This window comes from Rhincodon typus, chromosome 33, assembly GCF_021869965.1.
Source record: "Rhincodon typus isolate 14 chromosome 33, sRhiTyp1.1, whole genome shotgun sequence".
NCBI lineage: Eukaryota > Metazoa > Chordata > Chondrichthyes > Orectolobiformes > Rhincodontidae > Rhincodon > Rhincodon typus.
Genome location: NC_063364.1, coordinates 23,996,493 through 24,019,498, shown reverse-complemented (window position 1 = coordinate 24,019,498; position 23,006 = coordinate 23,996,493). Strand labels below are relative to the sequence as shown.

Here is a 23,006-nt window from a genome sequence, read left to right as displayed (position 1 = left end):
GAAAGAGTGGTTGTGCATATGGGATAAGGGAATTTGTACCAATGGATAGACTAAGGAGGGCAGTCAATTCCAAGGAGAAAGATGAATTGAGATAGAAATTGAAATTACTCACCGAAGATGAGAATTTACAATGTAAGAGGCCAAGGGAGGAAAGTAGTGAAACTACCTCAGTAAGCAATTTGACATGGTCCTTCAGTGCAACAGCAATTTTTATAGGTGAGGGAGGTGCTGTGAGGTGGGATGCAGAATATATGAACAGAAAGCAGCAGGAAGGTAGTGGGACAGATCAAGGCATACCTTGGTGATAAAAGCCACATCAGCAGCAGCCTATCTGAATACAGGCAGTCCCCAGGTTGTGAATAGGTTCCATTCTTGAGTCTGTTCACAAGTCAATTTGTACGCAAGTTGGAACACAATGCAGGATGCAATAAAGTAGTTCATAAATATAGGAAATGTTCGTATGTTAGGTCCTTAAAACTACACCTATGTATGGGATAGCATTCATAGGTATGAGCATTTGAAAGTCAGACGTTTGTCGATTGAGGACCCCTGAACAGTACAAGGCTTAATCAGGCAAAAGTGTTTCATGTTGGATGACTGGGACATCACACATCAGCCAAATTTCTGAACTAGATGCTTTTCAGATGGATGTTTCCTTTCATGGGGGAGCCTGGAACCCTGAGGAGGATTGTTGGAATCCGAATCATTGTAGGCCTTTCAGACAATGCCAACAGAAGCACTAGGAAAGTGGCAGGCTTAAACAAATCAGTTAAGACTGGGAGGACAACAAGGGAATAGGTAGATTGAGGAATGCTGAAGGGTTGGTCAGTGGATTTTGGAGAAATCTAAACTTCTTAGGAGATGGATCTGTCACCAGATCTTACCCAACAAATAATATTTATCCCAGCAGAACTCAATTTTTCGATTAAAATTGTCAGAACAGACAAGTTCAAAAATTTCCTTTATCTACTTACAGTTTTATAACAAATAACAATTGGTCTTAGATAGAATGTAAACCAAGATGAATCCAGAAATCCAGTTGGCCATGTGATTTTCTTTTGGTTCTAATTCAGCTGGAACCTCTTCCTGTACCAAACATGACCATTCAGATACTAAATAAAAACTGAAAGAGCTGCGGATGCCGTAAATCAGGAACAAAAACATTCAGATGAACTGCAAACAAAAAGTGCTGGAGATCACAGCAGGTCAGGCAGAATCCATGCAGAGAAAGCAAGCTAACATTTAGACTCTTTCTGATGAAGAGTCATCTAGACTTGAAACGTTAGCTTGCTTTCTCTCCATGGATGCTGCCTGACCTGTTGTGATCTCCAGCATTTTTTGTTTTCAGTACAGATTCCAGTATCAGCAGTAATTTGCTCCTACACGACTTTTTAGATGGTATGTGCCAGGGAACCCTGGAATATACAATGATCCATCCTCCTTTTGTGATGAAACTATGGCTTTAGGAGATGCATTTTATCCTGCTTTTGTTTAATGGAGAAACATTGAGACAGAGTTGTCAAGCAGCATGCTTCAAAGCCATTAAAGTAAATGTCTTGTGAGGCCTTGGTTTCTTTTTTAAAGTTGGAACAATAGCAGCAGCATAAATCAAAAGCCCACAGAACCAGGATTTCCTCTCGTTTTAGCTTTCAGAAGCAGTTGCTGCTAGGGTCTTGAAGCTGGATGTGGAAGTTTTTATACCTCTCTCTGTTACAGCTAAAAGCAGGGGTTCTCTTTCTGCTGCGAGATTTGCATGTCGGACAATCTATTTTACTGACTTTGCCTTTGTCAAGGGTGTGCTTATGGGATCTTACTACATTGGAACAGTTACTGTTTACTCATTAAGTAATCTATTATTCTGTAACATTTTCCAATAAAGTTAAGTTATTCCAATTCTTTTGTTGCATTTTAAATATAGTGCATGAATAAAGTGTGCTTTGCTTCAAGGTTGGTAGTTTGACTAATCAAATTGCATCTGGAATGCAACACCTGGAACTTTCCTTTAAAATAGGGAAAAAGTTAGGGCCTAGGCTATCTTCATCATATATTTTAAGGACTTTGGCCTGGTCCATAACACTTTCTGCAGAAAACAAAGTTCCTGGCTTGAACCAAAGGATCCTGGCCAGAATTTTTAACGTCACTCAATAAAAACAACTTCCTGCAGTTCTGTAAAATCAATTTTAAATAAATTAACCAACTGAACAAGGGCCATCCACAACAGTACCAACTGCCTCTGGCTCAACTTCAAAGATATTCAGTTTTATTTCCACTGACACCCTATACTATCTTGATAATGATCTTAAAACCAAACCTTAATCCCAACAAGGAGGCTGATGAAACCCTAATCCAAAAATGGATCAGAACAATATCAATTCAGCTCCTGACCTTAGCCTGAACTAGAACATCTTACCTTTAATTTGATCCCATATTAATGTAATCTATCCCTAGTCCCTGCTCTAAATGATAACACAATTGGGGATCCGCACACCAAATGCCATTGTTTATGACAGGGCACTCTCCAGCCAGAGGCACAGACAGATATTCCTGTGGCTGACAGCAAGACATTAGAATGCTGTATTGCCTCCCTGGAGCTAGGAACAAGGATATTTCAGAGAGGGTGTAAAATATTGACAAAGGAGATTGGGACCAGCAGGAGGTTATTGTACACATTGGAACTAATGACATAGGAAGAGAAAAAGATGATATTCTGAGGAGAGAATATAGGAAAGTTGGGCAGGAATTTAAAATGCAGGTCCTCGAGAGTAATAATATCTGGATTACTCATGGTGACACGAGCAAGTGAGGGTTGGAATAGGAGGACAGAGCAGATGAATGCATGGCTGAGGAGCTGGTGCAGGGGAGAAGAATTCATATTTTTGCATCAATGGAATTTCTTCTGGGGTAGAAGTGACCTGTATAAGAAGGATGGATTACACCTGATTTGGAGGGGACTAATATACTGGCAGGGAGATTTGCTAGAGCTGCTCGTAACGGGGGAGTTGGGTACCAGAGGAGATAGTGAGAAAAGAGATTAGGCTAAGACTGGTACAGTTGGAAAAGGAGCAAGTCAAATAGTCAGGGCAGGCTGGAACAAAGCAGAGAATGAGGTAGGACTGATAAACTGCATTTATTTTAATGCAAGAGACCAAACAGGAAAGGCAGATAAACTCAGGGCACAGTTGGGAACATGGGACTGGGATATCACAGCAATTACAGTGACGTGGCTCAGGGATGGACAGGACTGGCAGCTTAATGCTCCAAGGTTTAGATGCTATAGGAAGGATAGAAAAGGGTCAAGAGAGGAGGAAGAATGGTGATTTTGAATTAGGGATAACATTACAGCTATACTTAGGGAGGATATGCCTGGGAATAATGCCAGCGAAATTATTTGGGTGGAATTGAGAAATAAGAAAGGGATGATCAGCTTAATGGGATTGTATTACAGTTCCCCCCAATAGTAAGCACAAAATTGAGAAACAAATTTGTAAGGAATGGTTATTGTGGGGGCTCTTAAATTTCCAAACATAGACTGGGACTGCCATAGTGTTAAGGGCTTGGATGGAAAGGAATTTGTTAAGTGTGTGCAAGAAAATTTTCTGATTCAGTATTTGGATGCACCTTTTGGAGAAAGTGCAAAACTTGACCTACTGTTGGGAAATAAGGCAGGGCAGGTGACTGAGGTGTCAGTGTGGGAGCACTTTGGGGCCAACGCCCATAATTCTATTGGTTTTAAAACGTTGATGGAAAAGCATAGACTGGATCTAAAAGTTAAAGTTCTAAATTTGAGGAAGGCCAATTTTGATGGTATTAGGCAAGAACTTTCAAAAGTTGATTGGGGGTGGATGTTTGCAGGTAAAGGGACAGCTGGAAAATGGGAAGCCTTCAAAAATGACATAATGAGAGTCCAGAGACAGTATGTCCCCATTAGGGTGAAGGGCAAGCCTAGTAGATGTAGTGAATGCTGGATGACTAGGGAAATTGAGGTTTTGGCCAAGAAAAATAAGGAAGCATATTTCAGGTATAGACAACAGAGGTCAAGTGAATCCCTAGAAGAGTAGAAAGGCATAAGAGTATACTTAAGAGGGAAATCAGAAGAGCATAAAGGGGATATGAGATAGCTTTGGCAAATAGAGTTAAGATGAATCCAAAGGGATTCTATAAATACATTAAGGACAAAAGGGTAACCAGGGAGAAAATAGGGCCCCTTAAAGTTCAGCAAGGCCGCCTATATATTGACACACAGGAGATGGGGGAGATACTAGACAATTATTTTGCATTAGTGTTTACTGTGGAGAGGGATATAGAAGGTTTAGTACATGGGGAAATAAATAGTGACATCTTGAAAAATATCCATATTACAGAGGAGGAGGTGCTGGACATATTAAAATGCATAAACGTAGATAAATCCCCAGAACCTGATCAGGTGTACCTTAGAATTCTTTGGGAAGCTAAGGAAGTGATTGCTCGGCCCCTTGCTGAGATATTTGTATCATTGATAACCACAGGTGAGGTGCTCAAACAATGGAAGTTGGCTAACGTTGTGCCACTATTAAGAAAGGTGGTAAGGAAAAGCCTTAAACTATAGACCGGTGAGCCTGACATCAGTGGTGGACAGGTTGTTGGAGGGAATCCTGAGGGACAGGATTTACAAGTGTTTGGAAAGGCAAGGACTGATTAGGGAGAGTCAACATGGCTTTGTGCATGGGAAATCATGTCTCTCCAAATTGACTGAGTAATTTGAAGAAGTAACGAAGAGGATTGATGAGGACAGAGCAGTGAATGTGATCTATGCGGACTTCAGTAAGGCGTTTGACAAGGTTCCTCATAGTAGACTGGTTAGCAAGGTTAGATTACATGGAATACAGGGAGAACTAGCCATTTGGATACAGAACTGGCTGGAAGGTAGAAGACAGAGTGTGGTGGTGGAGTGTTGTTTTTCCGAGTCCACTGCTTTTCGTTATTTATGTAAATGATTTGGATGTGAGCATAGGAGGTATGGTTAGTAAGTTTGCAGATGACACCAAAATTGGAGGTGTAGTGGACAGTGAAGAAAGTTCACTCAGAGTACAGCGGGATCTTGATCAGAAGTGCCAATGGGCCGAGGAGTGGCAGATGGAGTTTAATTTTGATAAATGTGAGGTGCTGCAATTTGGAAAGCTTAATCAGGGCAGGTCTTATCCACTTAATGGTAAGGCCCTGGGGAGTGTTGCTGAACAAAGAGACCTTGGAGTGCAAGTTCATAGCTCCATGAAAGTGGATCCACAGGCAGACAGGATAGTGAAGAAGGCATTTAGTATGCTTGTCTTTGTTGGTCAGTATAGGAGTTAGGAAGTCATGTTGAGGCTGTGCAGGACATTGGTTAGACAATTTTTGGAATACTGTGTGCAGTTCTAGTCTCACTGCTGTAGGAATGATATTATGAAACTTGAAAGGGTTCAGAAAAGATTTACAAGGATGTTGTCAGGGGTGGAAGGTTTGAGCTTTTGGGAGAAGCTGAATAGGCTGGGGCTATTTTCCCTGGAGTGTCAGAGCTAGGGAGTGACCTTACAGAGGCTTACAAAATCATGAGGAACATGGATATGGTGAATAGGCAAGGTCGTTTCCTCAGGGTGGTCAAGTCCAAAACTAGAATGCATAAGTTTAAGGTGAGAGGGGAAAGATTTAAAAGGGACCTAAGGGGCAATATTTTCATGCAGAGGGTACTGCATGTATGGAATGAGCTTCCAGTAGAAGTAGTGGAGTCTAGTACAATTACAACATTTAAAAGGCATCTGGATGGGTATATGAATAGGATGGGTTTAGAGGGACATGGGTAAAACACTGACAAATGGGACTAGATTTATTTAGGATGTCTGGTTGGCATGGATGAGTTGAACCGAAGTGTCTGTTTCCATACTGTATGTCTCGACGGCTGTATGAATCTATGTAACCTCCACTCCATGTTTTCTTTGAATTTTATGTGGACTGTGCAAGTTGTTGTAGATTGTTATTTTTAGTGCCTCAAAGAAATAAAAAGAAGGACAAAGAGGGAAATATAAATGATTTGGATGTGAGCATAGGAGGTATATTAGTAAGTTTGCAGCAGATGACACCAAAATTGGAGTTGTAGTGGACAGTGAAGAAAGTTCGCTCAGAGTACAGCGGGATCTTGATCAGAAGTGCCAATTGGCCGAGGAGTGGCAGATGTGCACTCTCAATTCCACTCTGCAGCAAAATCAACTCTCCTTCAAAGCTGTGCTGTTTCGCAGTTTCACTTCATCCTTCATCTCATCTGTCACCTCCACAAAAGAATTTTTTCTCTTTCTTTCAGGCAACAAGGCATGCAAGCTTCAGCAATGTATGGACTCCAACACCTTTGCAGAACACCTCCCGACCTTCCCTCAGCCGGACTCCAACACCCGTCCTGTGCCGGCTTCCCCTTTCCACCTCACGGACCCAATCCCCTCCATTACTCACAGCTGATCCCTTGCCATCCCTTAGCACCCACCACTTCCCAGCCCTCAGATGCATTCTCTTTCTGTCCCCCAGGGGTCACTGTCCCCAACCCCAGCCCTTGCTGTGTTTTCACCATATCTCCTGACCTTCCTCTCTCTCGGAGGCTGAATGTACTGTCCTCAGCAAAGGACTCAGCTTCATTCTACTAAAACTCCCACCTTAATGAATTTTGGTCTTGCCATAGTGTTGAATTATTTTTCCGTTGCCTCTGTCTCTGCACTCAATTCTTCATACCCTTCACGAACCTTCAGTATCTACCTTCCACTTGGACCCCTTGCTCTGGCCTCTTACCTGCCCTCAAACTTTTCTTTGATTACTGTGGAAGTGACATTGGCTGTCTCAATTTCTCTGCTCCTCTCACACACTCTAACCTGTCCCCTTCTGAAATTGCCGCACTTCGCGCTCTCAGGTCCAAACCTAACTTTGTCATCTGTACTGCTGAGAAAGAGTGGCACTGTTGTAGTCTGATCTTTACCTTGCAGATGCTCAACGCCAACTCTCAGACACTTCTTCCTACCATCCCTTGGACTATAGCCCACATCTGAATATCAAGACATTGTTGCCAGGACTGTCAATGACCTCATTACCTCCGGAGATCTTCCCCCCACTGTCTTATAGTCTCCCAAACCCAGACGGCCCACTTCTGCCTCTTTCCCAAAATTCACAAACTGGATTGCCCCGGTAGGTCAATCATATCAGCTCATTCCTGTCCCACTGAGCTCATTTCCTCCCACCTTGACTCCATCTTCTCTCCACTTGTTCGGACCCTGCCCACCTACATCTGCGATTCCTCTGACGCTTTCCACCATATTGACAATTTCTAGTTCCCTGGCCCTACTTGCCTCCTGTTCACCATGGATGTCCAATCCCTCTATACCTCCATTCCCCACCAGGATGCTCTGAGAGTGCTTGGCTTCTTTCGCTTGATCAGAGGGCTGAACACTCCCCATCTACCACCGCTCTCCTCCACCTGGCTGAATTTGCTCTCTCTCTGAAAAATTTCTCCTTTAATTCATCTCACTTCCGTCAAGTCAAAGGAGTGGTTATGGGCACCTGCATGGTTCTCAGTTATGCCTGCCTCTTTATGGGGTATGTGGAACAATCCTTAATGCAGTCCCACACTGGTCCCTTCCCACACTCTTTTCTTGGTACATCGATGACTGCTTTGGTGCCACTTTATGCTCCCACTCTAGCTTGAAAGATTTGTTAATTTTTGCCTCCAATTTCCACCCCTCTATAACTTTCACATGGTCCATCTCCGACACTTTCCTTCCTTTCTTTGACCTCTCTGTCTCCATTTCGGGGAATAAACTGTCCATTGCCATTCACTACAAAGACACTGAATCCCATAGCTACCTTCATTACAGCTCTTCACACACCACATCCTGTAAGGATTCCATCCTATTCTCCCAGTTTCTTCACCCCAGACATATCTGTTTGGATGATGCCACCTTCCAAAACAACATTGCTGACATGGTTTCCTTCTTCCAAAACCACTGTGGTTGACAGGCCCCTCAACTACATCCAACCTATCACCCGTGCTTCCGCCCCTGCCCCTTCCCATCACTCACAACAGCGTGATCGGGTTCCCCTTGTCTTCACTTTTCATCCCACCAGCCTCTGTATTCAAAGGATCATTCTCCACCATTTCAGGCAACTCCAGCAGAACGCCACCACCAATCACGTCTTCGTCTCACTCCCCTGTCTGCATTTTGCAGGGACCTTTCCCTCTGGGACACCCTAGTTCATTCCTCGATGACTACCAACACCATGTCCCTTTCCTATGACACCTTCCTATGCAACTGCAGAAGATGCAGAACTTGCCCTTTCACCTCTTCCCTGCTCACCATCCAAGGGCCTAAACAGTCTTTCTAGGTGAAGCAACATTTCACCTGTACCTCCTCCAATCTGGTGTATTGCATTTGCTGCACCCTCTGTGGCCTACTCTACATTGGAGAAACCTAATGCAGACTAGGTGACTGCTTTGCAGAACACCTCCGGTCTGTGCACAAACATGACCCCGACATTCCTGTCACCGGTCATTTTAACACAGCATCCTACTCACGAATTCACTTGTCTATCCTCGACATTCTGCAATACTCCAGCAAATCACAGTACAAACTGGAGGAACAACGTTTCATTTTCAGACTAGACACTTTACAGCCTTCTGGACTTAATACTGAGTTCAACACCTTCAGATTGTGAAGTTGCTCCCATTTCTTCCCTTTTAGCTTTACTTTTTGCATACTCTGCCACCCAGTCCTCTCTCCCTTCTGCCCACTGCACTTGGACTATCTGTACTTTCCAGTTTGGCACTTGTACAAGCTATTGTTCTGCCATTCTCACAATCCAATCAATTAATCTGCACTTTCAACACCCTTTCTTCCCAAGCACTCCACCCCAATATTATTACATAAATGCTGCCCCCTCCACATTTCATGTCAACTCTGATGAAGAGTCATTTAGACTCAAAACGTTAGCTTGCTGTCTCTCCATGGATGCTGCCTGACCCACTGTGATTTCCAGTATTTTTTGTTTTCAGTATTTAAAAAGTTTGTTCTTGTATTAAGCTGTATTGGTACTTCCATGAAAATAAACCATACAGGAATTCAGAAACTATGGTTTAATTCTAAAGGCAGTGATGACTTAAAGAAAATAATCCTTTTGAATTTTTTGTTACCAGTGGTGAAAGTAAGATCATTTCAAAGTAGATAAAGTAGTTTGTACAAGGATTAATATTACACAATCATAAATTTACTTTGACTTTGGGCCGAACAGTTGGATTAAAATACTACACTCTTACTTCAGTTAATTTCAGAGTTGCTGGGAACACGAGGCTTGCTGCACTGCGTGATTTGTTTGGTAAGTGAAAAGTTGTAATTTCATGACAAATACATTTCATAAGTGACAAGTTAAGAGTAATCTTTCAGGTAAAATAAATAGATAGGTTGGGGTTAGATTTGCAGCAGTGACTTATGCTCTTTACATACAACAGTGCAAACATGCTAACAATAACCTCCCAAAATTCTCTAGATCCAGGAACTGTACTTTTAAGTTGAAAAATGTTATAGGTCATTTAAGGAAGATGAGAGAGGAATACCAGTGTTATACACTAGGAAAGTATAATGGAAAGTTACTAGGATCTATAATAAAGAAGACAGATTCTGACATCTTGTTAACTTTCAGTTGATCAAAAAGAATAAGCAGGGATTTCGAAAGGATAAGCTAGTAATGACAAACATGCTTGAATTATTAAGTAAAAACTGAAAGAACTGCGGATGCTGTAAGTCAGGAACAAAAACAAAGTTGCTGGAAAAGCTCAGCAGGTCTGGCAGCATCTGGAAAAAACAGAGTTAACGTTTCAGGTCCGGTGACTCTTCCTCAGAAAGGATTGAATTATTTTTTAGTTGAGGCTGGTTGGCTCGCATTTTTTTAGTTGTCATGAAAACAGTGGACGGGGAGAATACATATATGTTATTTGAGGCACTTTAAAAAATTGTGAGCTCAATTTGTAGCTTATCAAATGGAAAGTAGTTCATTGTCTTGCTTCAAAGGTTGATTGAGTAACAGGAGACAGAGAATGGATAGGGTGAACAGCCAACGTCTTTTCCCCAGGGTAAGGGAGTCCAAAATTAGAGGGCATAGGTTTAGGGTGAGAGGGGAAAAATTTAAAAGGGACGTAAGGGGGAACTTCTTCATACAGAGGTTGGTGCGTGTATGGAATGAGTTATAGGAGGTGATGGAGGCTGGTACAATTACAACATTTAAAAGGCATCTGGATGGGTACATGAATAGGAAGGGTTTACAGGGATATGAGCCAAATGCTGGCAATTGGGACTAGATCAGTTTAAGATAGCTAGTCGGCATGGACGAGTTGGACTCAAAGGTCTGTTTCTGCGGTGTATGACTCTATGACTCCATAACAGTGAAATTAGACAGATTTTGAAATTGGCAGATGTGCCCAATGATGCTGGGCTTCTGTGTTGGTATCTCAATGATTCGTAAGTACTCAGCATGTAGGAGAGAGAGGCAGACATCCAAATTTGTTGATGACACTAAAATAGGTGGCATTGTAAAATCCGTGGATGGAAATTTTAAAAAGGGAAATGTTAATGGATTAATAACCAAACTGTGGCAAATAGATCTCATCGTAAGCAAATGTGAGGTCTCCCTCTTTGGATCTGGAAAGAATAGATCGAAGAACTTTCTAACTGGTCAAAACTTCAAGATAGTTGATATCCAAAGAGACCTAGAAGTGTGGGTACATTGATAACAACAGCTATGTACAATTATGTCTTTAACATAATCAAACTTCTTAAGTCACATTGCAAAGGTGATCAAAGAAAGTTTCACACTGAGTCACTTTAGTAGAAATCAAGGTCAGATGGTGGAGGTTGTCACAAAGAAAGAGAGGAGATTTAAAAACAATGATAAGAATTTTAAAACGGAGAACTATTCAACTAGGACCAATGTAGCACAGCATGTACAGGAGAGGTAGGTGAGCAGGACTTTGTATAAGTTCAGAAACAGGCAGTAGAGATTTGCATGACCTAAAATTTGGGGAAGGTGTATCTTTAAAATTCTAATTTAAAAACAAACTAAAATTAAAATAATACTTTAAGATGTCATAAACAGGAACAGAAAATAATTAAAAAGATTAATGTTGGTGTTCGTACCTGGAGAATCAGATCAGAGGGGAGAAGTTTTCCAACAGCAGTACAAGTTACCTGGTTTTCTGCATTCAGTTTTGGGCACCACACCTTCAGAAGGATATAGTGGCTTTGATTAAAGTATAATGTGTATTTGCCATAAGACCATAAGATCTAGGAGCAGATGTAAGCCTTTCAGCCCATTGACTGGGCCCATTGACCAAGAATGATACCAGAACTCCAGGAGTCAAATTGCGATTGAAGATTACATACACCAATGTTGTGTTCTTCAGAAGTTAGATGCCTCAAGTCAAGTTTGACAAACTTTTTAAAAACATTTTAATGACTAATATAAAAGTATTTGGAGGTTGCCTTTCAGGATTGAATAAGAAGGTTTTTTCCTCCCAGAAAGTTGTGCTGCTTTGGAACTCTCTGTGGAGGGGGTTGTCATTAAATATTTTTAAGTCAGAGTTAGATAGATTCCTGTTAGGCAGGGGAGTCAAGGGTTATCAGATGGGAATATGGGACTTTGAAACTCAAACAGATCAGCCATCATTTATTGAATGATGGAATCGGCTTGATGAAACAAAAATTTTACTTCTGCCCCTATTTCATATGTTTCTATGTTTGTTGTATGTAAACTAATCAAAGACAGAGAGTTAAGCAAAGGGAGCATTTTCAAGACGGCAATCTAAAACTAGCGGAGTATCACAGGGATTAGTGCTGGGGCCATAATTATTACAATATATCTTAATAACTTGGATGTTGGAAGAGATGATACTGTTGCCAAAATGACACAAATGTAAGTGGGAAAGGAAGTAGTGAGGATAGCTCAAAAAGTCTACAGAGGGATACAGACAGATTAAATGAGTAAGCAAAACCTCATTAGTTGGAATGCAACATGGGAAAATGTGATGCACTTTGACAGGAGGAATAGATGCCCTGAATATTATTTAAATGTGTAAAGATTGCAGACAGCTACAGTACAGAGGGATTTGGGGATCACCATGCACAAATCACACAAAAAAAGAGTGTCCAAGTTCAGCAGATAAGAGGAAAAGAAAATGGGCTTTTGGCCTTTATTTCAAAGGGAATGGAGCATAAAAATTGAGTGGTCTCACTAAATTTAGACACGAAGCACTGGTTAGACCACACCTGGAATAATGTTAACAGATTTGTTCCATTTACCTAAGGAAAGATGTATTGGTATTGGAGGGGGAAAAGTACAGAGAAGGTTCACTAGGTTGATCCTAGGTATGGAAGGATTTTCTTACAAGGAACATTTGAGTACGTTTGTCTTGCACTCATTGTAGTTTCAAAGAATGAAGGGTGATCTTACTGAAGTATATAATATTCTTAGGAGGCTGGACAGGGTAGACATAGAGACGTTGTTTCCATATATGCGCGAGTCTAGGACTAGAGGATATAATCTCAGAGTAATAGGTCCCCCACTCCGTACAGAGATGTCATGGAATTTTGACAGTGAGAGAATATTGAATCGATAGATTTTTTTTATTGCAGACCACTATTGAGATTGGGCTGAGACGGACAGATTTTTTTTATCAGTAATGGTTGCAAGGGCTGTGAGGTGAGGTAAGATATTTAAGTTGAGGATTATCAGATCAGCCATGATCTAATTGAATGGCAGAGCAGACTGGATGGGCGAATGGCTTTTTTCTGCTCCTGCAACTTATGCTAATATAAGGTAGGTAGGGAAAAATGATTTTTGCTGGTTGGCAACTCTAACACGAGAGGGGAAAATAATTTAAATGGTTTCATGAATCAAATTATGAAATGCTCCTCTGCACAAGGCAGTTGATGCTATTAATTTTAAAACTATGATCAATCGCCTTTTGTTAACCAAAGGCATTAACACATTGAGGAAAGATTGGGTATAGGATACTGGGCTTCAGATTGAATGTATTGAATAGTGGATCAGGTTGGAGTTTGTATGATTGTTAAATGACCAACTCCTGTTGGAGCATTAGAGGAACTGTTCCAAAATACTACGTGGGATACGCAGAATTAAACAGAAACAACAAACAAAATATCTGATTGATATACGGAAGAAAAGTTTGAACGGGTGCAGCAACGGGTTGGAGCCCAAGGCAGCAAAGACTCAGAATGCTTATCGTGGAGTACAAACATGCTTTCAGGGTTACAAATCATGTCATGAAAGTTCTTTGGTGAGCTTTGTTGTCATACTGGCAGATATTCCTGGTTAGGTGAGTACTGCAAATGCTCCTTTAAGGAGTGGGCACAAATTCCATCAGGGTCCTAAGTATGTCCTTACATCAAAATTTGCACTTATGAATGACCTCCATCAGATTATTGTGGGACACTTACCTGCTGTCAAAACCAATGGTATTAAAATTCTACATTGGCAGGAACAAATCAAATGCATGCTCCTAAACACTGCATCCATCATCTGATTTCTGCCTTCTACTTACCAACTGAGCAATCAGTGGAAATTGTTCTTCCTTTTTGCCTCTAAGAAAAGTTCTGTTAAACACATTGCTGTTGAGGAAAATGCGACAAAGCCACTTGTCTCACCTCAAAACAATGCCTTTCATAGTTTGTATCCCTGGAGTCATCCTACTTATAGATTCATCAATTCATTCTGTATTCTAAAGTGGTATGTCCAAAAGATGAGCCAATATTTTAGCATAAAAGCAAAATGCTGCTGAAATCATAAAAAACCCAGATGAGACGGTTTTGTGGACAGATAATCAAAATTAATGATTTAGATGGATGATATCTTATTGCAACTGTTTTCTCTCTTATCTTCTCAATTAGTTTTAATTCATTCATGGGATATGAATATTACTGGCTGGGCCAGCATTTATTACCCGTCCCTAGTTACCCTTGAGAAGGTGGCAGTGAGCTGTCTTTTTTGAACAGCTCCAGTCCACTTGTTGCAGGTAGATCCACAATGCTGTTAGGGAGAGCGATTCCAGGATTTTGTCCCAACAACGGGGAAGGAACAGTGATATATTTTCAAGTCTGGATGGTGAGTGGCTTGGAGAAGAATTTGTAGGTGGTGATGTTCCCATGTATTTGTTGCCTTTGTCCCTCTCAATGGTTAAGAGTTTGGAAGTTGCGGTCTAAGCAGCATTGCTGAATTACTACAGTGCATCTTGTAGGTAGCATACACTGCTGCTATGGAGCATCAGTGGTGGAGGAATTGGATGTTTGTGGATGTGGTGCCAATGAAGCTAGCTGCTTTGTTCAGGTTGGTGTCCATCTTCTTGAATGTCATCCAGGCAAGTAGGGAGTACTCCATCATACTCCTGACGTATGCCTTGTAAATGGCGGACAGGTTTTAGGGAAGTCAGGAGGTAAGTTCCTTGCTGCAGGATTTCTAACCTCTGATCTGCTCTTGTAGCCCATTGTAGTTATATGGCTGATCCAGAACAGTTTCTAGTCAATGATAACCCCATGGATGTTGACAGTGGGTGAAGCAGTGATTGTGACGCCATTGAATGACGAAGGACAATGGTTGGATTCTCTCCTGTTGGAGATGGTTACTATCTGGCACTTTTGTGGCATAAATGTTACTTGCCACTTGTCAGCAGAAATCTGGATAGTGTCGCGCTTGGTGCAATCATTGGCAAACATCCCTGCTTCTGACCTTATGATGAAGGAAAGCTTCATATTATAATTGTGGCCTGGTAGGTCTCATGAAAGGTGACATGGTGGCATGAAGTGACACATACAAGTGTTTGTATTTTCAGTGGATATGACATACTAGCAACACAGTGTGGACTGCAGCAAAGGGACAAAGCAGAGAAACCCTCCATACCAACTATCTGCTGCAGCTGTCAAGCTACCTCAACACCTCAGACTCTTCCTATGGGGTCATGATAAAGTAACTGAGAGAAAGGAGGCAGCAACAAGTGCCTGCCTCCACTACAATTAAATTCCTGAGTGTAAGCTTAGTTGGAAAGTGTGACCTTCCGAATAGTTCATACCTATTTTCAATCCTTAAATGCCATTGGTTTTCCATTAATTTAGGAAATTCACTATTTGAGCAATATTCACCAATATGCCCTGATACCCTAGTTGCCCTGTTTATGCTGGTATCATTACTTAATCCAGCACCTTTGTAACCATAAAATGCTAACATAGGAACAGGAGTAGGCCATTCAGCTCCTCAAGCCTGTTCTGAATGAAATTATGGCTGTTCTGTGGCCTAACTCCATACACATGCCTTTGGCCCATATCCCTCAATATGTTTGCTTAACAAAAAAATGTTTCTATCTCAGGTTTAAAATCAAATCTAACATCTTGCATCCACTGCCAATTGTGGACGAAAGTCCCAAACATCTACCACCCTTTGCGTGTAGAAGTGCTTCCTAACATTTCTCCTGAACAGTCTAGCCCTAATTTTTAGACTATACCCTCAAGTTCTAGAATTCCCAAACAGTGAAAATAACTTATCTTCATCCATCGTGTCTTCTCTTGAGTATGCTGCAAAGTGTCACATTTGAACAACATCTTCTTCATGCTATTTGCAAAATGCTTAATCAAAGGGCCAGACAGTGTGGATTGAGGATGTATCAGCTGAACCTCATCCAGACCTCACCATAATTCCAAACTTTTCTAGATAGGAGCTCTGTGGGAATAGCAATCCTGAAGCCAACTGTTTGCCAACCATTGGTTAGTGCAATACTAAATTGTCATGTTCATTATTGCATTTAAATACGCTATGGCAATGCAGCATCTCACTAGTGAGCACAGGATGTTTACATTCAGAACAATTACTACACCATGACCCTAGTCCCTCACAATGGTGATAATTAGGCAGTCCATGTGACATAATTGCAACTTATGTTGAAGTTATTTACAATGTTACTACTTTGTTTTTACTGAATCACACAACATCTGGCTCAGATAGGAGACCACAAAAAGCTTGCAATTACAATAACTTTTATTCTCTGAAAGGTAAAGGCTCAGGGGCTCAGGTGATTCCCATTCCTGTCAAGTAAGGTCAAACCTTATATCTGTGACAGGACAGTTCAGAATAGCAAGTCAGCAGAGTGGAGCAGACAAGGTCACTATGGTGGAACTTTAGTTCTCAGCGCTTCCATTGTGCTGGAATTTGCTGTTATTTCATATACTGGTTTGGAACTTACTCTTATTCTGTGCTTTCTATTCCTGCAGCATTGTGCTGGAAAATGTTGGTCCCTGATGCATTGGAGAACTTGCTGTTCCCTGATCTTGTGTTGGGACTGGATGCTCCTTGCTCATCAACTGCAAATCCATCACAATCTACTTTATGGCATCCTAAGTTGAGTCTTATAGATGTCATTCAGCCAGAGATCACATTTCATTAAAGCAATGAACTGTAAAGGCATAATTGTACTAAAAATTCACATTGTTCAGAAGTATGGAAGGACAGAATATTTTTTAGAAGGTGAAATAGTAAATATTACAATTCATGGGGCTTCGGGGTCTTAGAATACAAATCATTAAAAAGAACCTACAGGCACAAAAGCAATTGAGCAAATGATAAACTATACTTTGTTGGAAGGGAGTTGCAATACAAGAATAAGGAAGACATGCTGCCATTACTATATTACTTTGGAGAGATCACACTCAATGTTTAGTTCAGGTCTCTCCACCTAAGGAAATGTAAACTTACTATCGAGGGTATGCAACACAGGGTCATAGCATCAGATAAGTGGTTGGCCACCTGTTATTCAGATGAAGTTAAGGTTTTTCATACATGGTTATGAATCTTAGGAATTCTCTATCACACAGTTTCATGATTTTCAGTCATCAAGAATGGTCAAGATTGAAATCAGTAGATTTTTGGGCACGTAAGAATCAAGGGAACTAGTGGGAAAATGGAGTTAACATATTTCATCCATCTGATTTAAAGACAGAGCAGGTTCATGGGCCATTATAGTCTATGTCTGCTCCTATTTATTATGTTATTTTTCCTAAATTTATGTTGTGTTTCTTCTGAACTTTTCAACAGAATCTGGATGCAATTTACTCTCAACATGGAGTGTCTTGAATGGAAAAGTAGGTTCCAGGTCGCATACGTTCTGAGTATCATTATGATTCTATCATGTCCAATTAACGATGGTGCTAATATTTTGGTTGTACCTATCGAAGGTAGTCATTGGGTCAATATGAGAATTCTAATCGAAGAGCTGAAACTTCATGGTCATGATATCAGTGTGCTATTTTTCTCAACAGCTTGGTACATCAAAGAAAGGCCAGATCTATATCAATCCATTGTGGTTGAAATGCAAGGATTCCTTAAACAAAGTTCAAATGAAGAATTTATAGCACAATTTGTACAAAATAAACTAAAAGCCATGAAGAATGAATCAACATTATGGACTTTCGTGGAGTTCCAAAATGATGTGTCAGCATTTCTGCACAAATATCATAGCTGGGCTCAAAAGTTTAACACTGCAGTTTTTGAAAACAAAACTTTGTTAAAACGACTTGAAAGTGCAAACTTTGACTTAATACTCACTGATCCCTTTTTTACAACAGGTGCAATGCTGGCATATTATTTAAAACTCCCCTTGGTATATAATGTTCGTTTACTTAGCAGTGGAGATGCTCATTTTCTAATTGCCCCATCACCACTGTCCTATGTGCCATTCCTTGGCTCACGATTGACAGATAAAATGAGTTTTCTCCAAAGAACACAAAATGTCATCATAAATCTTTTTCAACTATGGATTACAGAATTTATTGTTCACCCAATTTACAATGAACTCTGCCATCGTTATCTGGGCCCAGACACAGATGTCAAGACTATTCTTCTAAGGGCAGATGTGTGGCTGGTGAGAGTAGATTTTACATTTGAATTCCCGAGACCCACCATGCCAAATATTGTTTATATTGGAGGATTCCAGTGTAAACCATCCAAACCTCTGGAGACAGAGTTTGAAGAGTTTGTCCAGTCCTCAGGGGAACATGGGATTATTGTCATGTCAATGGGGACCATTGTTGGCTCTTTGCCAATGCATATGACAATGAAAATAGCAGAGGCCTTTGCTCAAGTACCTCCGAAAGTTATCTGGAGACATGATGGAAATATCCCTCCCAACATTGGAAATAATACACTACTGGCAAAATGGATCCCTCAGAATGATCTACTCGGGCATCCCAAAACACGAGCCTTAATTTGCCATGGTGGCACCAATGGAGTTTACGAAGCCATCTATCATGGGGTGCCAGTAGTTGGAATGCCATTGCTTTTTGACCAGTTTGATAATTTACTCAGACTTGAAATCCGAGGTGCAGCAAAAGTGATTAACATTGCAACCATGCAGTCAACGGATCTATTGCAGGCACTGAATGAGGTTATACATAACACCTCTTATCGGGAGAATATGCAGAAACTCTCTGCTCTCCACAGAGACCAACCCGAGACTCCGATGGAGAGAGCTATTTTCTGGATTGAATATGTTGCTCGACACAAAGGGGCAGCACATTTGCGGTCAGAGTCTTACCGACTCCCCTGGTTCGTTTACTATTGTGTAGATGTGATGACCTTCCTGTTGTCACTGTTCATTATGGTTGCAGTGGTGGCAGTCCTACTATTGAAGAAAATTTGTAAAATTGCTTGGAAGAGAAAGCAAAAAACTCACTGAAATTTATGCTTTTGAATTGTGCAAGGGGCATTCTTGCATAGACAGCATGTGTTTTAACACTTTTGGCAAAGTATTACATTTTTTGGCACATATGGTTGACAACAGCAGTGCTTTGAATAGATGTTAGCAGAGAAATTCTGTGCTTACATCACATAGAGTGCGAAGAACATAATATATATGAGTGTTATTCAAAATTTATTCTCAAATTAGTTAACCTGTAATGAAAAAACATCAAATAAGAACATGAAACTGCTGAGATGCCCTGAGAAGACCTGAGTAGAGAAGTCCTTTCCTCCTAAGTTCAATCCATCCACTCTTTCATCGGCAGTCAACATGTTTACAAGATTAACTGTATCCATTGGGGTGTGTGGGACCTGAGATGATGACATCATTGTAATGTTACTGGGCTACTAATCTAGAGGCATATGAGCCTTACCAGTCTAATGTCCTGATGACATGTTCAAATCCAACAACAGCTCCTCATGTAATTTCCAATATTTAAAATTGAAAGTTAATATCAATACTTCGAAACTGTCTTTGATTTGCACAAAAACCCATCTGATATCCTTTAGGGAAGGAAATCTGTCGTCCCTACTGGATTGATCTACATGTGACCCCAGAACTGCAGAAAAGTAATTGACTGTTAACTAAGTACCAAGCCATTTAGTTCAAGGGCAATTGGGGATGAGCAACAAATAATGGCCTTGTCAGTTACACATCCTGTGGAAGATTAAATTAGTTACATCGTTATGTTGGTCATATTCTGATAGGTTGAAGCTAAATTTTGATTACTGAAAGACTTAAATGTGCAACAGGCATTATCAGCTGTCTTCTATTACACTGCTGTGGGCTCTACGTAGTGCTACATCATTTAACCAAAAATACCATTGAAATGTATAAAAATGTTGGGCAAAACAAAACAAAATGTTTATTCTTAGAACCATGTGTCCTTCTGTTCATTGCTGCAAAGACAAAGAATATTCTGCACTTAGCATCAGTTTCTCATTATCGTTTAGAACTGACATTCAACTGATCATAAATAAAAATGGAACGGACTGTGGCTACTGTAAATCAGGAACAAAAATAAAAGTTGCTGGAATCTCAGCAGGTCTGGCAGAATCTGTGAAGAAAAACTCAAAGTTAACGTTTTGGGTCTGGTGACTGATGAACTGATGGCAGCTGGGAAAATGTCGGCTTATATGCAGGAAATAGGGAGGGGGATGGGGTAGGGAGTAAATGATAGGATAGAGCCCAAAGAGTGAGAAGAGCAGTTGGTTAGACAAAGGAGTTGATAATGATCTGCCTAGGAAGGTGAATGCTGTTAATGGGGACTGTTAGTGACTAACAATAGGTAGTGCGGAATGGCAGGCTATGTGATAATAAGGCCTGGTGTGTGGGGTAGGGGGCTGGGACATGGGAGAGTTGAGGCCCTAACATTATTGAACTTGATATTGAGTCCGGAGGGCTGCAAGGTCCCCAAGCGGAAAATGAGGTGTTGTTCTTTCAGCTTACATTGAGCTTTGCTGGAACACTGCAAAAAGACGGATACAGGGATGTTGGCCAGGGAACAGGATGGTGTGTTAAAGTGGAAGGCAACAGGTAGTTCAGGGTCGTTTTTGCGAGCAGAACGTAGATATTCTGCGAAGCTGTCATTCAGTCTGTGTTTCATTTCCCCCAACGTAGAAGAGACCACATTGTGAGCAGCTAAAGAGAAGTGTTGCTTCACCTGGAAGGTAGGTTTGAGTCCTCGGATAGTGGGGAGAGAGAAGGTAAATGGACAGGTGTTACACCTTCGCCGGTTGCGGGGGAAGGTGCCCTGGGGCTGTGGGGGGTGAAGGAAGAGTGGACCAGGGTGTCCCAGAGGGAACGGTCCCTGCGGAAGGTGGACAAGGGAGATGAGGGGAAAATGTGTCTGGTGGTGGCATCTCGCTGGAGGTGGCGGAAATGACATCTGATGTTCTTCTGGATGTGGATGCTGATAGGATGGTAGGTAATGACAAAGGGGAACCCTGTCGCTGTTGCAGGAGGGAAGAGAAGGGGTGAGGGTGGAAGTGTGGGAGATGGGTCGGACCCAATTGAGGGCCCTGTTGACAACGGTGCTGGGGAATCCTTGGTTGAAGAAGAAGGTGGACATTTTGGAGACTCCCTTGTCGAAGGTGGCGTCATCTGAGCATATACGACGGAGATGGAGGAACTGCGAGAATGGGATGGAGTCTTTACAGGAAGTGTAGTGCGAGGATGTATAGTCCAGGTAGCTATGGGAGTCAGTGGGTTTGTAATGGATATTAGTGGCCAATCTATCCCCAGAAATGAAAACAGAGATGTCGAGGAAGGGAAGGGAGGAGTCAGAGATAGACCAGGTGAAAGTGAGGGCAGGGAAGCAAAATCAATTAACTTTTCCAATTCCGGGCGAGAGAGGGAAGCAGCACCGATGATATCATAGATATATTGGAGAAAGAGTTGTGGGTGGGGCCTGGAATAGGACTGGAACAAGGAATATTCCACATACCCCACGAACAGACAGGCATAACTGGGGCCCGTGCAGGTATCCATGGCCACCCCAATGACCTGAAGAAAATGAGAGGAATTAAGTTGGTGAGGGTGTTAGGACACTCCGCTTCTTCCTGGAGCATACACCTGAACCATTCCTACCAACCACCACCCTCCTCCACTTGGTCGAGCTTGTCTTCACCCTTACCATCAGGTCCATCAGGCACTTGGTCTTCCCAGAATCTGTGGATCCCTCTTCTTGCAGTCCAGAATTAAACCATGCTTAGTTGTGCAGGTCAAGTGCAACAAGTTCAGGGATTCCAGGTAGATCAGTTAGAGTTTTATGGAGATGTCAATCCAGGGTGGGTGAGTTAAATTTTCCTACAATGAGATGAAGGGAGGGACTAAGTACCATGGCAATGGATGCAAGAGCAATCACTGGCGATGCAGGTGCAGGAGAGGTGGTGTGATGTCCCTAGGGAATGAGAATGAATCACTGATGGAGGAAGAGGTAGTCATTTGAGAGGCTGGGGTAGGAGAGAACTATTGAGTGCACATGATGCATGAAATAATGACAGCTGTAGTCCATGAACGTTGTTTAGAGGTATGTGTAGTGGCAAACTTTGAGTGAAATGCGGATCTATGAGTGTGAGGTACCTGAAAGAAGGTGGTGGCACTTACACTTGCCTTCACTGAGATAACTGACCATTTCCTGCACTGCTAGGCATCCTGCTTCAGCTAGGGCACTGCACTGACCCAATGGGCTGCAATTTGGGTCCAGGCTAGCTTGGTCTGGTGTCACAGTCTGCTGGAGAAAGTTATGATCTCCTTTCCATCAATCCATCCACCTACACCTCTAGTTCATTGTCTGCAAAGGAGGTCAAGAGCTTTCCTTTCATCTGTTCCATATTTTAAAGAGAGAAACTGGTCCAGCACAGTTTGAGGGGCAGCTTCCGGCTTGTAACATCTGAAATAGTGCGCGGCCAGACCTTAAATATGGTGCCAATGCATGAATGTTGGCAGGTCCTATCAATAGCAAGCACATCCACCACTCAAATCATGCAGTTCCCCGAGAAAGGATCTTAAGAGCCAGTTGCATACCTAATGAGGTGAAGAGCAGTAGATTGCATGAGAAAAGTCCTTCTGAGCCATGGCGGACCGTGTATCTCCCTTGACTTTAAATACTTTAAATAGCAGCTTAGTAGTGCAGAGCTTGACTGTTGCTGAAGAAAGACCCATTTTGTTGAAGCTTTTCATCTTGCACTGATTACGTCAAGCTTAGTTTCTTCTTTGTTATCTCAATGTACTTTGCATAATTTTATTGTTGAAACTGGATTTGATGTATTGCGTGAGATAGTAGGAACTGCAGATGCTGGAGAATCCGAGACAACAAGGTGCAGGGCTGGATGAACACAGCAGGCCAAGCAGCATCATAGGAGCAGAGAGGCTGACGTTTCGGGCCTAGACCCTTCATCAGAAAAGGGGGAGGGGAAGGGGGTTTTGAAATAAATAGGGAGAGAGTGGGAGGCGGATAGAAGAGGGATAGAGGAGAGGATAGGTGGAGAGGAAACAAACAGGTCGAAGAGGCGGGGATGGGGCCAGGAAAGGTGAGTGTAGGTAGGGAGTTAGGAAGGGGATAGGTCAGTCCAGGGAGGACGGACAGGTCAAGGGGGCGGGATGAGGTTGGTCGGTAGGAGATGGAGGTGCGGCTTGAGGTGGGAGGAGGGGATAGGTGGGAGGAAGAACAGGT

General features: G+C 41.9%; 1 protein-coding gene across 1 annotated transcript; it reads left to right on the top strand.

Moving 5' to 3' along the window:
* The first annotated feature begins 17,134 nt into the window (after nt 1–17,134).
* LOC109926162 (UDP-glucuronosyltransferase 2A1-like) lies at nt 17,135–18,766 on the top strand. Its single transcript, XM_048615955.1, has one exon. The coding sequence runs from the start codon at nt 17,135–17,137 to the stop codon at nt 18,764–18,766; it is 1,632 nt and encodes a 543-aa protein (XP_048471912.1).
* The last annotated feature ends 4,240 nt before the right edge of the window (nt 18,767–23,006 follow it).

What these genes read in the sequence shown, in the direction of transcription:
- LOC109926162 (XM_048615955.1), top strand. Translation starts at nt 17,135, where the DNA reads ATGCAATTTACTCTCAACATGGAGTGTCTTGAATGGAAAAGTAGGTTC.